We start from the raw sequence: 15220 nt of genomic DNA, 5'->3' as shown, positions 1-15220 counted from the left end.
GTCAGAATAAGCATCAATAGTCTGCTTGTACTACTCCACAGGGTGGATACGGCTGTGGTCACCCACTGTATTTTAATTTGTTCTCCCACCCACCTCATTGGCTAGGTCTCTCCTGGCTGCTTCAATTCTGGGCCTGCTTGATCTATAGCCATTACGCTTTTACCTTTCTCCCTTTTTCTCCGCTCCCTCCCAGACGTTCCATCTTTGCCCTTTAAGGTGAAAGGAGCACTGACAGGATGACATTGCACAGGTCCTCTCTGGCTCCTCTCACGAACATCAGGAACGAGAGAGAGAGAGAGAGAGAGAGAGAGAGAGAGAGAGAGAGAGAGAGAGAGAGAGAGAGAGAGAGAGAGAGAGAGAGAGAGAGAGAGAGAGAGAAATTTGGAGAGACATGGAGGTAGAGAAAGGAGATAGAGGAAGGGAGAGAACGAGAAGGGAGAGAAGGAGAGAGGAGAGGAAGCAGTGCACCGTACCCCAGTGATGTGACTACATGCGTCTGGGTAGCTGCTTCCCCGTAATTACCTTCTTTGTTGGTTTATTTTGCGCTCCTGGGATTTATTTTGCTTTTTTCTCCCCTCCTACTGATCAGCCTCCATACAGCCTCCCTCTCCCCCCCCTTCTTTCTCCCCTCTTTCTTTTTCCCCATCTCCATCCCCCTCACCTTCTCCCTCTACCAGTCCCTCTCTCCCTCCTCTAACCATCTCAGTACTTGGGCATGAATTAGCCCTTTACAAAGAATCTAATTAATCTCAGCTTGCATAACAAGGCGCTGGGGCATGGCGGCATTGACGCAGGTCGGCGAGGTCGCTCCCTGGTCCTGGAGCATTTTGGAGATGTGCGAAATGTCAAACATGTACACAGAAAGCTTTAAGAGAAGAGTACGGTAATATGCCTGAGGTGAAAGGATGGAGGAAAGCTTGGAGGCTTTCTGTGTGGAGAGAGGTCAGATTTCTACCTGTGCATCTCGCCCACCTCAGCTGGCTTCCTTTGTTCATGCTGCGGAGCTGTAGAACCCCAAACCAATAACTTCAGGCTATATCACTCCAAATGTAACAGAGCTAATGCTCCTGCTTTAGCTCAGAGGGCTAACAATCTAGTGGCATGCAGCAGACCCTGGTTCGAATCCTGACAGTTCCACAAACACTCATCCTAGCGGGCCTTTAAACAAGCACAGTGCAATACAGGCCAACTATAAAGTCAATGACATATGGTTTAATCAACTCCCTAAGATATTATGTTTGGATTTTGGACTAATTGCCTGATTGATCATCTAGGCCTACTGAAGGGACTGTGTATTTGACGTGTTGCACAATATGTGTAGCTAAAGGTGCGTTGAGCAGTATAGGCCTATATACAATATTATTTGCATGATGGTGCAGTAACTGATTCACAACAAGAGCACAGTAAGCAGCATGTTACCCAATATTCAAATAATTGCTGAAGTTAATCAACAACATTCAGCTCGTCATGCAACTGAAACAGAACCACACCAATAAAAGCTGATGAGGTTTGAACCTGTAGGCCTACACATACATATAGTACCAGTCAAAAGTTTGGTCAAAACTACTCAGTCAAGGGTTTTTCTTTATTTTTACTATTTTCTACATTGTAGAATAATAGTGAAGACCTCAACACTATGAAATAACACATGTGGAATCATGTAGTAACCAAAAAAGTGTTAAATCAAAATATATTTGAGATGAGATTCTTTAAAGTAGCCACCCTTTGCCTTGATGACAGCTTTGCACACTCTTGGCATTCTCTCAACCAGCTACATGAGGTAGTCACCTGGAATGCATTTCAATTAACAGATGTGCCTTGTTAAAAGTTAATTTGTGGAATTTCTTTCCTTCTTAATGCGTTTGAGCCAATCAGTTGTGTTGTGACAAGGTAGGGGGGGTATACAGAAGACAGCCCTATTTGGTAAAAGACCAAGTCCATATTATGGCAAGAACAGCTCAAATAATCACAGAGAAACGACAGTCCATCATTACTTTAAGACGAAGGTCAGACAATACGGAACATTTCAAGAACTTTGAACGTTTCTTTAAGTGCAGTTGCAAAACCATCAAGAGCTATGATGAAACTGGCTCTCATGAGGACTGCCACAGGAAAGGAAGACCCAGAGTTACCTCTGCTGCAGAGGATAAATTCATTAGAGTTACCAGCCTCAGAAATTGCAGCCCAAATAAATGCTTCACAGAGTTCAAGTAACAGACACATATCAACATCAACTGTTCAGAAGAGACTGCATGAATCAGGCCTTCATGGTCGAATTGCTGCAAAGAAACCACTACTAAAGGACACCAATAATAAGAAGAGACTTGCTTGGGCCAAGAAACACGAGCAATGGACATTAGACCAGTGGAAATCTGTCCTTTGGTCTGATGAGTCCAAACTACATTACATACATAATTTACATGCATACATACAGTGCATTCGGAACGTATTCAGACCCCTTGACTTTTTCCATATTTTGTTACGTTACAGCATTATTCTAAAATGGTTTAGGTGCCTTTTGGCAAACTCCAAGTGGGCTGTCACGTGCCTTTTACTGAGGAGTGGCTTCCGTCTGGTCACTCTACCATAACGGCCTGATTGGTGGAGTGCTACAGAGATGGTTGTCCTTATGGAAGGTTCTCCTATCTCCACAGAGGAACTCTGGAGCTCTATCAGGATGACCATCGGGTCACCTCCCTGACAAAGGCCGGGCTGCCAGCTCTAGGAAGAGTCTTGGTGGTTCCAAACTTCTTCCATTTAAGAATGATGGAGGCCACTCTGTTCTTGGGGACCTTCAATGCTGCAGATATTTTTTGGTACCCTTCCCTGGATCTGTGCCTCGATACAATCCTGTCTCGGAGCTCTACAGACAATTCCTTCGACCTCATGGCTTGGTTTTTGCTCTGACATGCACGGTCAACTGTGGGACGTTATATAGACAGGTGTGTGCCTTTCCAAATAATGTCAAATCAATTGAATTTACCACAGGTAGAAACATCTCAAGGATGATCAATGGAAACAGGATGCACCTGAGTTCAATTTCGAGTCTCATAGCAAAGGGTCTGAATACTTGTGTAAATAAGGTATGATTTGTATTTTTAATACATTTTCAAAAATGTCTAAAAAAAAAATCAAGGGGTCTGAATACTTACCGAATGCACAGTACATGCACACACACACACACACACACACACACATATATATCCCCTCCATTCCCATCATCCCATCATGTTTCTCAATTGAGCCATGTCAAAAGCTTTAGGAAAATCCTCCTGACAGACAGACTTACAAGTCAAAGCCCTAAATCTGACAGGCAACATTCTAGCGGGGAGGGATAGCAATTGTTGGGAGGGATAGCACTGCAGACCAACTCAACGGCTAGAACACCCCGGCCCGGTCCTAATCCCCGCTGCTCTTTGGGCGGTCGGAAGAAAGCGCCTGACAGAGCCGGTGGAGTCGGCCCGCCCACACCCCTGCCTGCGCTACAGACACCAAGTAATGAGGCCAGCGGATCGATACCCAAACAAAGTGAGCAAGGGTTTGACCTCTCACTTGTTTTATTTATCGCCCCGTGCCGCCTGTGGAGCCACACAAAGCATGGTGCACAGACTGGAAAGTAACCCAACATTCATAGCGGATTCATATCCAGCCAGGTTTCTCAAGATTCACTTCGAAATTTGACGTCCATCCATGTCCCGTGGTCGTCGGGAGATGCCTTCAAAACCCGTCGCTAGGGGCAGCTGATTAAAATAATCAACTAATCATCAAGCTTTGATCATTTGAATCAGTTGTGTAGTGTTAGGGCACGCTCCTCCCTTGATTGATGAATTAAGGTCACTAATTAGTAAAGAACTCCCCTCACCTGGTTGTCTAGGTCTTAATTGAAAGGAAAAAGGAAATACCTGCAGACACTAGGCCTTCTATGGAATGAGTTAGCGGGAGAATAAAATAAAAAAAAACGTGCACCCCTTGGGGTCCCGTGCTCTGGCCCCGAGGGTCACGTGTTCCATCCCAGTGCTAGACACACTTTTTATTTTACCCTATCCCAAACCTTACCCCTTAATTTAACAATTCGTAATGAAGTCTTCAACTTATCCGTGGAGTTATTTAAACCCTAACCTAACCATTTGGAATTAACGCCCAAATTTAACCTTTGGACAGCAGCAGCAGCAGGTGGCTCAACTGATCACCATGGCAACCCAGGGTGTCAAACAACTTCGAAATGTGATGTTTCGAGCAACAACATTTGATGTTTGGGGAAACCTCTGAATCTGCAGTCAAACCGTGAGATCTTGTTGTTCATTTCAATGTATATAGGGACTTATTTGCTATCATCAGTGGCGGGGAGCAGCTCTCCAAAGTTCTCATGAATAACATTAGACCTAATGGTTATTGCACGTGTGCTGTATACCTAATATTGCACTTGAATATGATGTATGAGTGATATTAGTGTAGGCTATATTACCAGGTCATAACAATGCCTCATTTTAAAACAATGTGCAATTCAAAGACATGAATAACCATACAGGGTGTTTCATTGTGTTGAATAATGATCTCATGATGTCTATAGTCGGTAATGTATCTCACTAATTGGCATAAGTGATACAAAGAGGGTAGTTAGCAGCCAGAACCTTCAACAGCAGTGGTAACTTAATCTACCGGTAGTATAAAGATAACACTGTCTGTCTCATACACAAATATAGCCCATCTGTTTCACTCAATAGGCATGTGAGAATATTCTCACCCTGGCATTACTGCGAAAAGCACAGAAGCGTGGTTTGCTAGAGCATGAAATAACATGCCACTAATCACTCATATTTGCACTGCCAACAAGTTCTCACAGTCTCACTGCAGAATTAGACGTTTATCCACGTTTCTCCAAACGACAAATTTCAAATTGTTTGACACCTTAGATTGCTCCTTCTGCTCTGTATAGTTCCATTGGGTTTAGGGTTAAATTTAGGCTTTATATTAAAGGGTTAAGGGAAGCTAACATGCTAAGTAGTTGAAAAGTTGGTAATTAGCTATAATTGTCCGTGATGAGATTCAAACTCACTACATTTGGGTTTCTATTTGTTCGCGTTATGTACAGAATAATACGAAATGCTCTGAGACCAGGTTGCGTGGCTGGTTTTGAAGGCATTTCCGGATGTCCTCAGGACTTGGATACACGTCCAATTTCAAAGTCAATCTTGAATGATCTCCCTGGGCAATGTGTGGTTAAGATGTACGCAGCACAGCACATACCCACTGTATGAGTTTACATGATTAGGCTATCCCTCTCTTGCGCCACATGTGGATAAATCATATTTAATTGCGCAACTTGGAGATCATGTAAAGAGCCATTGGAAAAGAACACACCATCAAAATATAACTAGTGTCACAGCTTGCCTCTTGAAATAACCCTCCACAAGTTCGCCTTATTGGGTATAAAGAAAAAAGTGAGGTAATGAAGCCAAGAGCCGTCCAAACCACGAGAAATCAGTCTTGCATAAAGGTTTATCAAATTAATATCGCAGACCATGCATTACATCACAAGTGCATAACCCTGCACTCTGTTGTAGCCAGAGATGTCTTACCTTCAGAGTTTGGAGAGTCCCATCACACGAAATGTCTGCCCAGTTATGCGCTGAAACTAAAATAATGTCAGCCTGTGTAGGTTGGTTGGCTATGGTCTAGATCACGTTAATCTAACTGTACGGGTATGGTCTTTTGGATAGCATCTAGACCAAACGATAAAGCCTATGCATGCACTTGCAAGTCCTTGGAAAAAGACACAGTAAATAATGAGAAAATGAAGTCACAAGTTTCAGATATGAGATCCGTTGGAGTTGATGCTACACAGCTACAGGTCTCAAATGCACGTCTGCCCATGCGCTTATGCAATGAACTACTGCCAGCTGCCAGCACTTAGTGCCAAGTTAAAATAGATGCCTGTTGCGGTTTTACCCTCATTACTGTAGATCGCTAGAGCCGTACATAAGTAATATGCCGTGCTGTGAGGTTCACACTGCAGTGGTTCAGCTCAATCTACTGTCTCACAGTCCCGCCTATTTGCGATGCCTCATCTTAGCACCCCACCCGCAATAAATGTGCATGAATGATCACGGTATTTATTTATACATCTGGGGCATATAGGCTATTAGGCCTGGTAATGTTTTTCTTAGGCAATCTGTTTGAATTGTGTTTCACAATTGATAGGTAGATGTAGACATTGGCTACATTTTACAGCTTTTTCAGGAAGAATTTAGGCTAATATAGGCCTAACACACAGGCACACTGTGTCTGTTTGACATATCAGTGTTCAACATGCAAAACATCTAGGCTACATATCCTCTAAGCCTTCTGACATTGCGAGACTATGGAGAACATGCGTGGCATGTTGTTGTCCAAGATTTTAGCAGCCTCCTGATTCATTATGTTTTATGTTGATTTGTTATTCAATCTATTTTACAACAGTAAGCTATTCATTATTATCAATAAACACACAGGAGGCTCAAGTCACAGAGAGAGAGAGAGATTCGCAATGCCCGTGTGTTTTTAAACTAGCGATACCCACGTTATGTCAATCAATCTTAAATTCAGAATTTAAACCAATGAAATTGCAGTACTCACACATGCCCATCCTCCAAAGTTCCAAAGTTCTGCCCAACCAGGAAGTTAGAAGCCGACAGTGTCAGAGGTAGGTTTTAGCTTTATGGAAATGTCACATCGTATCTTTTGTATATGATCAGCAAAAATATACTGATGACACTTCACTTCTATTCTTCTCTGCCATAGGTAATTTATAAGATGGGGCAAATAGAAGCCGATACATGTTTACTTTCACGCGGACTATTGCCTTTCTCTGGTTGACTGCATGCTTTACCAACAGTCACTGTTCAGGTATAGTTGAGCAGCTAATCAGTGTGGTCATTTAGTGGACACGTCATATCATCCTTATCATAAGTACTGTATTACTTACCCTACTGAAGCCTACAATTCTCTGCATTTCTGTCAATAGCTTACTATAGAACAGACTGTGAAAGGAAATATAGGTAGCCTATTCTGTGTCAATAACCGGTTTATTTTTGTCTCATCTCATACCAGACCATTGGCTAAGCTAAATAAGCAGACAGTTTCCTTCAGTGGAAACTGCAACACACTCAGCTTCTCACAGGTCTTGGAGCGGGGCCCTGGGACATGGGCACCTGTTTATTATCATACACTGATATTCTGTTGAATACACATCAGATTCATTATATACACTCCAGAGGACCAAAGAGAGGTTACTAGAGGGGTAAAAGGCACCATGGACAGCCAGGAGGTGGGAGCCATGCTGGAGGAGTGTCACAGGGCTGTGTCTGCAGCAGGACTGGTGCTGGAGCCCAAAGAGGAAGCCAAGCTCAACTTCCAAAGACACAGAGGTACGCCAGCAGAGGGTGCTATTTGCCTAGTTATAAAACTATGCCTGGGACAAGTTTGTAGCTTTGCGGGGCCATAATGTGTCGTGTCAGGCGTTTAAATCTATTGTAGAATAGGATTGAATACAAGTAAAATAACTTAATTTGCCTCCCGAGTGGTGCAGCGGGCTAATGCACTGCATCGCAGTGTTGCGATGTCACTACAGCCTGGGGTTCGATCCAAGGCTGTGTCACTACCGGCTGTGACCGGGAGTCCCATAGGGCAACGCACAATTGGTCCAGCGTCGTCCGGGTTAGGGGAGGGTTTGGCCGGAGGAGCTTTACTTGGCTCATCGCGCTCAAGCGACTCCTTGTGGTGGGCCAGGCGCCTGCAGGCTGACTTCAGTCGTCAGTTGAACGGTGTTTCCTCCGTCACATTGGTGCAGCTGGCTTCCGGGTTAAGCGAGTGGGTGTTGAGAAGCACGGCTTGGCGGGTCATGTTTCGGAGGACGCATGACTCAACCTTCGCCTCTCCCAAGCCCGTTGGGTCGTTGCAGCGATGAGACAAGATCGTAATCACGAAATTGGGGAGAAAAAGGGGGTAAAAATTACACACACAAATACATATACTTAATTTATTGTGAATTACCTTATCACTTACTGTATAATGAACCCATAGATCTCAAATAGACCCATTCAACTTTAGAGTAGCTTTTAGGTATTCTCAAAGCATTATATTTAAGTAAACTTGTTTTATTTACTTTTCTCTATAGTTTTTCGCTTCACCATATTCTGTCCCCTTATTTCCAGAGTCCCTGTCAGTTGAACTGAGCATGCTCCTGCAGGAGGCAGTGATGATGAGGTGGCCCTTTGTACCAGAGAAGTGGCAGTACAAGCAGTCAGTCACTTCCCAGGACAAAGTCAACTTGAAGGACTTAATTAGTCAGCATCTACCACAGCTACTGGTAATATGATCCTGCATGGCTGCCACTTATATCAAAGCAAAATAAAACAAAGCACTCCCTGATGAAGGCATGTGTTTTCGAAATGTGTCAATGGTAGACTAGGGTACCATGTGGGAAGCAGGCTAAGACAGTTCTAAAAAGATTGGATTTATTTATATATCAAAAAATAGTATTTTGACTATGAATGTACTGATACAAGATGCCATAAAAAACCATAACCATTTATCACAAAAAGTCTTAAAGTCTTAAACTTTTTATTGATTTTGATGTGTCAGGCTCTGCTGAAGGTGTCCATCTTGGCCAGGGAACCTCAGTGGGCGGCGGGTGTGGTCTTCCTGATGGATCGGTTCCTATATTGGACAGATGAGTCCAGCCGGCTGCTGAAGATCACAAAGCTCCTCCACAGACACTACCCAGGAACCCCCATCGCCCCCCAGCTGGTCATACGACAGGCCAGGGTCTACCTCAATGACGGTGAGGGAGGTCATCATTCTGCGACTCAAGACTATATTTCTCACAGATTGGTTATTTGTTGTTTACTGACTATGTTAGAGTTCAGCGCTTTATCATTCTGTGTCTCCATGCTGTGTATTGCAATACTAGTTATCTGTTTTTTATTTTATTTCCCATACTATCAAGATGAAGCTCCTTAGCCTTAATGGAAAATTCCACCGAAAAACTATATTTTGGTGTTTTTTTCGTTCGTCCATTGTTGACATAGTCCCAAACTATTTTGCTTGTCAGCGATCACGTTTTCAAGATATCCAACTTTCAAAATACAGAAATGGCAAAACACAGCATCATATGATGCAAAACGCATGCTACGGATAAGATTTCTGTATTTTGAAAGTTACATATCTTGAAAACGTGATTGCTGACAAGCAAAATATTTTGGGACTATGTCACCAATGGACTAATGAAACAAATACCAAAATATAGTTTTGGGGTGGAATTTTCCTTTAAGTAGGATGCTTTGTACCATTTGTCATACTTGTTGTCTCACCCACAGGTAAACTCCAGAAGGCAGAGTACATACTGAGCAGTCTCATCAACACTAGTGGAGCAACGGGTAGGCTTACAAAATGCAATTCTCGTACCAATTAATGTTCCCCACGAGGGTCTGTGTTAACAAGTGGGTTTGAAATCTGCAGGTTGCTGGATATATCAGTCTGACAGTGATAGGACTCTTATCCAGGCGGTCAGTGTGCAAGTGCGTGGACAGGTTCTGCAGAAACTGGGTAAGGAGAGAGAGAGAGAGGGGATGTATAGCATTATGTGTATGTATCCTTTTTCCCATCTCTGAATTGTATGTTTCATCTCAGGACTGTGGCTGGAGGCTGCTGAGCTGATCTGGACCTCTCTGGTTGGCTATTACGCTCTTCCTCAACCTGATAAAAAGGTGGAGCCAAAACATCCAGTACACCCCAATGAATAACTGAATACTAAATCACACAACAAATCTGTGAACTGCTCATATTGTCCTCCAGTGGTGTTATAACTACTGTATAAGGTTTAATATGTGTTTTGATTTTTAGGGCATTGGAACATCCCTTGGGATTCTGGCCAACATATTGGTTTCTATGAATGATAGAGACTTCCATGCATTTAAGACCAATCCGGGCATTGACTTGGTGAGCACTCAGTCTTCCCCAATGAAATAACTTGTGTTCTAAAGATACACATTGACATCAGCATACGTTTTATGATTTATTATGCTTTTCTAATATCTCTGACCGCTGCATGACCTCGGTGTATGTCTTTATGTCTGGAGTAGTGTTTCCTTGGGAACAATGGCCATCGTCTCCTCTCAGCAGCTGAGGCAGCTAAAATGGCGGTGGTGTACAGCCAGTATGCCTCGCTGTACGTGTTAACCAACGTGGTGAGTCCTCTCTTTCTCTGTTTTGTGTTTTTTGGGGGGGTGGTCGTAGTGGATAAGAGTGAAGTCTTCTAGAGAGGCTGGAGCTTACTGCTAGGTGAGCACTGTAGCACAACTGCCTATTAACATAATACTAGATATTATGCTATGTCATTCTCTTTCTTTCTTTCTCTTTCTCATCCCCCTCTCTCTCCAGGTCACCCAAGGCACCTGTCTGTTGTCCTACAGTTTCTCAGTAGAATGCCCCCCCTCGGACAAACACTCCTTCCTCCTCCAGGCCAAGGAAGCCTTTGAGATTGGCCTACTTACCAAAACAGGGGGGGACATGGTCACTAGCAAACAGGAGCTCCACACATTCCTCAAGGCAGCCTACTCTCTGACTGTCAGTCACAAGTGGCTGGGCACCCCTCAGAAGACAGTGGACCAGGCCAGATTGGTATGCAGGGAGGCTTTGGAGAAGTTCTATGCCTACTGCCATGCAGACAGCCAAGCGAGAGATGCCCTCTGCACTGGAGTTATGAGTCTGATAACCCAAGTGAAGAATCTACTAAGGGTCAATCCATTCCTGAACTCAGACAAGGGGTCGTTCATCCCGGATAGCTACAGAGACGTGGTGGAAGAGAGAGCGGTGCGGTTCACTCTGGATGGTTTCTCCCAGGTGATGGGGAGGTTCAGGCAGTACCACACCTCGGTATGTGAGGCCTCTGAGGCAAGCTGTAGGAGGAAACATGAAGGCCCCCAGTCTGGACTCTGTATAACAGCACTGGGGACCACAGCAACGGCCCCTAACACAGAGTGTACCACTGAGAACCACAATCCCCAAAAAGCCACACATAAAGAAGAGTTACACAGAGACAAAGCACCCAATGCCTCTTGTTTAGCTCCAAAGTTACCTCAGGAACAGGAGCTCTATACAACTCTGGGTAGCACTGAAGAGCTACCAAGCAATAGCTATAATAAAATGGCTCTCAAATCACTCAGTAGCAGCCTTGGGTCCTCATTTGAAAAAGTGTCTTTGAACAGCACTGGGTCTCCCCTCGGCAGTAGTGGCAACAAAGATAGCAGTGTTCCGGATAAGGTAAACATGGAGTATCTGTGCGGTCCAAACTGTCTCACCAAGGTTAGTGAAGATGGGTTAGAAAATGAGTCCGAATCTAAAAGCAAGACCAGGAAAAGAGATGGTCTCAGTGCTCAGGCAGGATCCAACTCTTCCACCCGGGTCACTTCCTCATCCTCCACCAACAGTGATGTTGAGCAGTTTGAAATGATTGACGAACAGAGTCTAATAGAGACTGTGGAGACTGAGGAGTGTCACAGCGGTGGTGCGTCAGTGTCGGTGAAACCTACAGGAGACCAAGTAGTGATGCATCCAGGGTACCAAAACAAGTCGAGGACTTCCTCCTTTAACTCCATTGGCGACAGCCTCGACTCCCAGTCATCATGGCAGAAACTATCTCTGTCTGACACATCCCATGAGGCAGCTGCAGTACCACAAATACGTTCTGCAGCCCCAGCAGCTGTAAATGAACACAGAGGTCCAACCTTCAATGTGGATCAAGAAGCAGAAACGGAGGAAGACACTGAATCCCCTCACCCCATTGGACCTAACAGTGCTGCAGCCTATCACAAAATACCTCCACAACTAGGATCTGAGGGCCTCATCCCAGAGCAGTGTCTCTCTACAGAGATAGACAGCTCCTATGAGATGGTGGAGAAAGAGATAGGACACATAGTCAACAACACTGAACCCTGTGCTGGAGAGAAGCAGATTCCCTCTCACCCTAACTCCTCATGCTATACCTGTCTAAAGCACAGCATCATGGGTGGTCTAGTGCCAGAGAACCAGTACGTTTTGACAGAGGAGGACTACAACTCCCTCCTGGCTGGGATGTGTCATGGCTGTCTGTTAAAGAGACTGCAGAGTGACATGAAATTCAAGCTTGGGAAACAGAAAAGTGCCTACAGTGAGTTCCTATTGCCTCGTGGTGCTATAGAAAATGTAAAGTCATGGTTGTTTTGTGTTTTTCAAGGTAAAATGCAACTTGAAATACTTGAAATAATTATTAAGTACTAATAAGATACTAATAAGATTAGATATACAAATGTAATGTTTACATATAGTACAATGCTTTCAAAAGGTTTAATGCACCAACGCCCACTTCAGATAGAGGTTATTTAACATTGAGAATATGTTACATAAAATGCACATCTTTCTTGAACTTGTACTCGATTATCCTTAAACTGTGATGGAAATGACTCGGTACTGAACATATACACTATTTCCAGCATACACAGTGGTTTATAGTGAACTTGACATCGGTTGCACTGAAGTTTACAAAACAGAAATTACCAGTTATTTATATTACATGGTAAAATGGTATTTTGCGTAGTAATAACCTCTAAATGACCTGTTATTTTCTCCAGGTGCTCTCCTTCTGAAGTACTCCAGGGCCTCTGGACTGTGGACGTCCAGAGAGACCTATGTGTACATCGGAGAGCCAATAGGGAAGCAAGGCCAGCAGAGAATGGCATTATGGGTACAGTTTCTACACCAGGAGGAGAGGCTGAGCAGGTTAGTAGGGATAAATAAAGTTTTATTTTAATTGAAATGAGCTTCGACTATCACATAGTGACACAATGATACACAGAAATGTCTGAATCCGAACTTGAGAGATACTCACATTTTCGCACAATCTCCCATCAACATCAATGCATGATTTGTGTTTTGCAAAAGTACACATTATGTGTGCCTGTCTCAAGTTAGGATTGGGCCTAACGTGAACATGTTCTCCTACTGTTCTCGACGTTCTCCTTTCCCCCTTCAGTTACGTGGGGAAGGAGTACCTAGAACCCAAAGGCATCCAGTTCCATCTGAGTGACGTGGAGAGGCAGATGACGGCCCAGTACTACGTGACAGAGTTTAACAAGAGACTCTACAAGGAGAAAGTGACCGCTCAGATCTTCTTCATCCCATCAGAAGTGCTACTGGTAAGACATTAACTAACATCCCACTGATCATTGATTCATTGGTGATTCTAAGGTCCCAGATCTGTTTGAGCAACTCCATAGGAGTTGGCTATACAGCACAAACAGAGCTGTTCCCAGGCTAGTACTCTGTGGCTTAGCTTCCTAATGTATTATGCAATGGGGTGATTGACATTTTAATAACACAGTTCAAAATGAAATATTGCCATACTTTTCCAGACACCACCACCACCCACACACACACACACAACTAATCCTTTGAATCATTTGATTTGGGACCTGTTGTGCCAAAGCCACACTTCACCAAATCAAATGGATTTGTATTTAAAGCACACTCATACACAGTGAGTGTGCTTTACCCTAAGAAGAAAGAAACCAATCATAAGAAAGAAACAAACTTCACCATGGTCATATTGAAAGATGGGATTTTTTTTTTACGGTTCTTCTTACTAGCACTGATTTTGCTGATAGCTGCTTTATAAAGGACCGTTTTTACTTACTATGACTGTGATATGTGGTTGTTTTATCTACCTTAGTTGAATGCATTGACTGTAAGTCGCACTGGGAAAGATGGTATGATAAATTACCAAAAATGTTATGTAAAATGTAATGTTTACACATCTTCAGAACAAGTGAACCTTCCTCCTGTTTAGACAGCTGGTTGTTTTGTTTCAGATCTTGGACGGGGATGAGGTGGTGGACTGTGTGACAGTGGAGCCCTACATGCTGGGGGACTTTGTGAAGCTCACCAACAACACTACTAAAGTGGACAAGAGGTTCAAGGCCTCAGAATACGGCATCGCTTTCGGACATTTCACCTACCAGTTCTCTGGATGCCAAGAGGTTGTCGTCGACCTACAAGGTGTGTGCGTGCGTATGTGTGTCTGTCTGTGTATGTCTCAGGTGACTATTAAGTTAATTATTTAGTTCATTTGTTGAATCTGTTCTATTTCAGCATTTTACATTTAATGTTCTAAATGTTTTTCTCTTTTTTTTCCCCTCTCTCTTTTCTCTTTTTTCCTCTTTCTTTCCCCAGGGTGGGTGACCGCCAATGGGAAGGGGCTGACGTACCTGACAGACCCCCAGATCCACTCTCTCAGGACCCCTAAAGGTGCCACTAACTTCGCTGAGAGGGGGGTCAGGTATTTCCTAAAGGACCAGCATGGACCAGAATGCAACAGTATCTGTGACCTACTGTCACTGGACAAACTGCAGTAACATATGTCTTGAAAACAGTGATGTCTACTGCAGATAGAGATAGGTGTGTGTTTGCTGAGGCTCCTTGACAACTCTCGAACAACATATTGTTTTGGCCTAAAATATGTGCATTGCGATCCCCTACTACAATGCACAATGCACATTCTGATCTATTAGACATGGGCTGATCCTGTGGTGAAAACAGCAGTCTAGTGAAACACATTCAGTAGCATGTGATTTCATTTCTAGAAGTGAGAATTGTCTGCCCCTTTACCAACCTCAACCAATTCTGTTGAAAATCGGCCTGTACTGTATTTTCAATGTACTGTAAGTGTTTTTGTGACCCTTGAATCCACTCTCATTTATGACTAGGAATCTCATGTTTTATTACATTGACATTGATCTGTTTTATTTGCTTTTGAATTGATTAAATCAGATCACAAAAATGAAAGATGAACCTGCTACTGTGTGTCCGTTCACCTGTCTCTAAACCAAACACTGGATGTGTTGTAGCTCGACTGATTCGACCAAACAAGGAAGTAACATCCATTGGTCTGGTTAGATTAGCCAGGATAGCACCTGACATTCACAACAAACCAATGAGGCTCCAAATGATTTGTTAATTCAATGGTACTTTATCACATCTCGCTGAGTGAACCAGGGCTGTATTCATTAGGCACCAAATGGAAGAAAACTTGAAACGGGGAGAGACTACTTAGATTTGTCCAATAAGAAATGCTAAATTTGTTTTCCGTTATAAAACATTTAAAAACATTTATAGTTGTGTGCCCTAATGGATACAACTCAGGATGACA

The 15220-nt window shown here is 43.5% G+C and overlaps 2 protein-coding genes across 5 annotated transcripts in view; one reads left to right on the top strand and one right to left on the bottom strand.

Moving 5' to 3' along the window:
- The window catches only part of LOC121554592 (RAS guanyl-releasing protein 2), a 92628-nt gene extending 86643 nt beyond the window's left edge, over positions 1 to 5985 (bottom strand). For 2 of the 3 annotated variants that reach the window (XR_005997730.2, XM_041868221.2), the window contains exon 1: positions 5580 to 5984. The gene's annotated coding sequence lies outside the window, so the exon portion shown is untranslated. Of the gene's footprint in view, positions 1 to 5579 lie in introns of all 3 variants that reach the window. The other variant, XM_041868223.2, reaches the window with a different exon arrangement.
- Positions 5986 to 6599: 614 nt separating this feature from the next.
- On the top strand, positions 6600 to 14867 carry alpk1 (alpha-kinase 1). 2 transcript variants are annotated; one of them, XM_045214497.1, is made up of 14 exons: positions 6600 to 6885; positions 7234 to 7406; positions 8193 to 8347; positions 8623 to 8821; positions 9357 to 9416; positions 9499 to 9585; positions 9670 to 9746; positions 9883 to 9978; positions 10122 to 10226; positions 10420 to 12187; positions 12648 to 12795; positions 13049 to 13211; positions 13884 to 14070; positions 14245 to 14867. In XM_045214497.1, the coding sequence occupies exons 1-14, from the start codon at positions 6860 to 6862 to the stop codon at positions 14424 to 14426; spliced, it is 3426 nt and encodes a 1141-aa protein (XP_045070432.1). In that variant the 5' UTR covers positions 6600 to 6859; the 3' UTR covers positions 14427 to 14867. The 2 variants fall into 2 exon arrangements, with proteins under 2 accessions (XP_045070432.1, XP_045070433.1); XM_045214498.1 differs by having other exon boundaries at positions 7090 to 7406.
- The last annotated feature ends 353 nt before the right edge of the window (positions 14868 to 15220 follow it).

The sequence above is a fragment of the Coregonus clupeaformis genome, unplaced genomic scaffold (assembly GCF_020615455.1).
Source record: "Coregonus clupeaformis isolate EN_2021a unplaced genomic scaffold, ASM2061545v1 scaf0270, whole genome shotgun sequence".
In the NCBI taxonomy this organism is placed as follows: domain Eukaryota; kingdom Metazoa; phylum Chordata; class Actinopteri; order Salmoniformes; family Salmonidae; genus Coregonus; species Coregonus clupeaformis.
The sequence above is the reverse complement of the archived record's forward strand: the minus strand, read 5'-3'. Positions and strand labels throughout refer to the sequence as shown.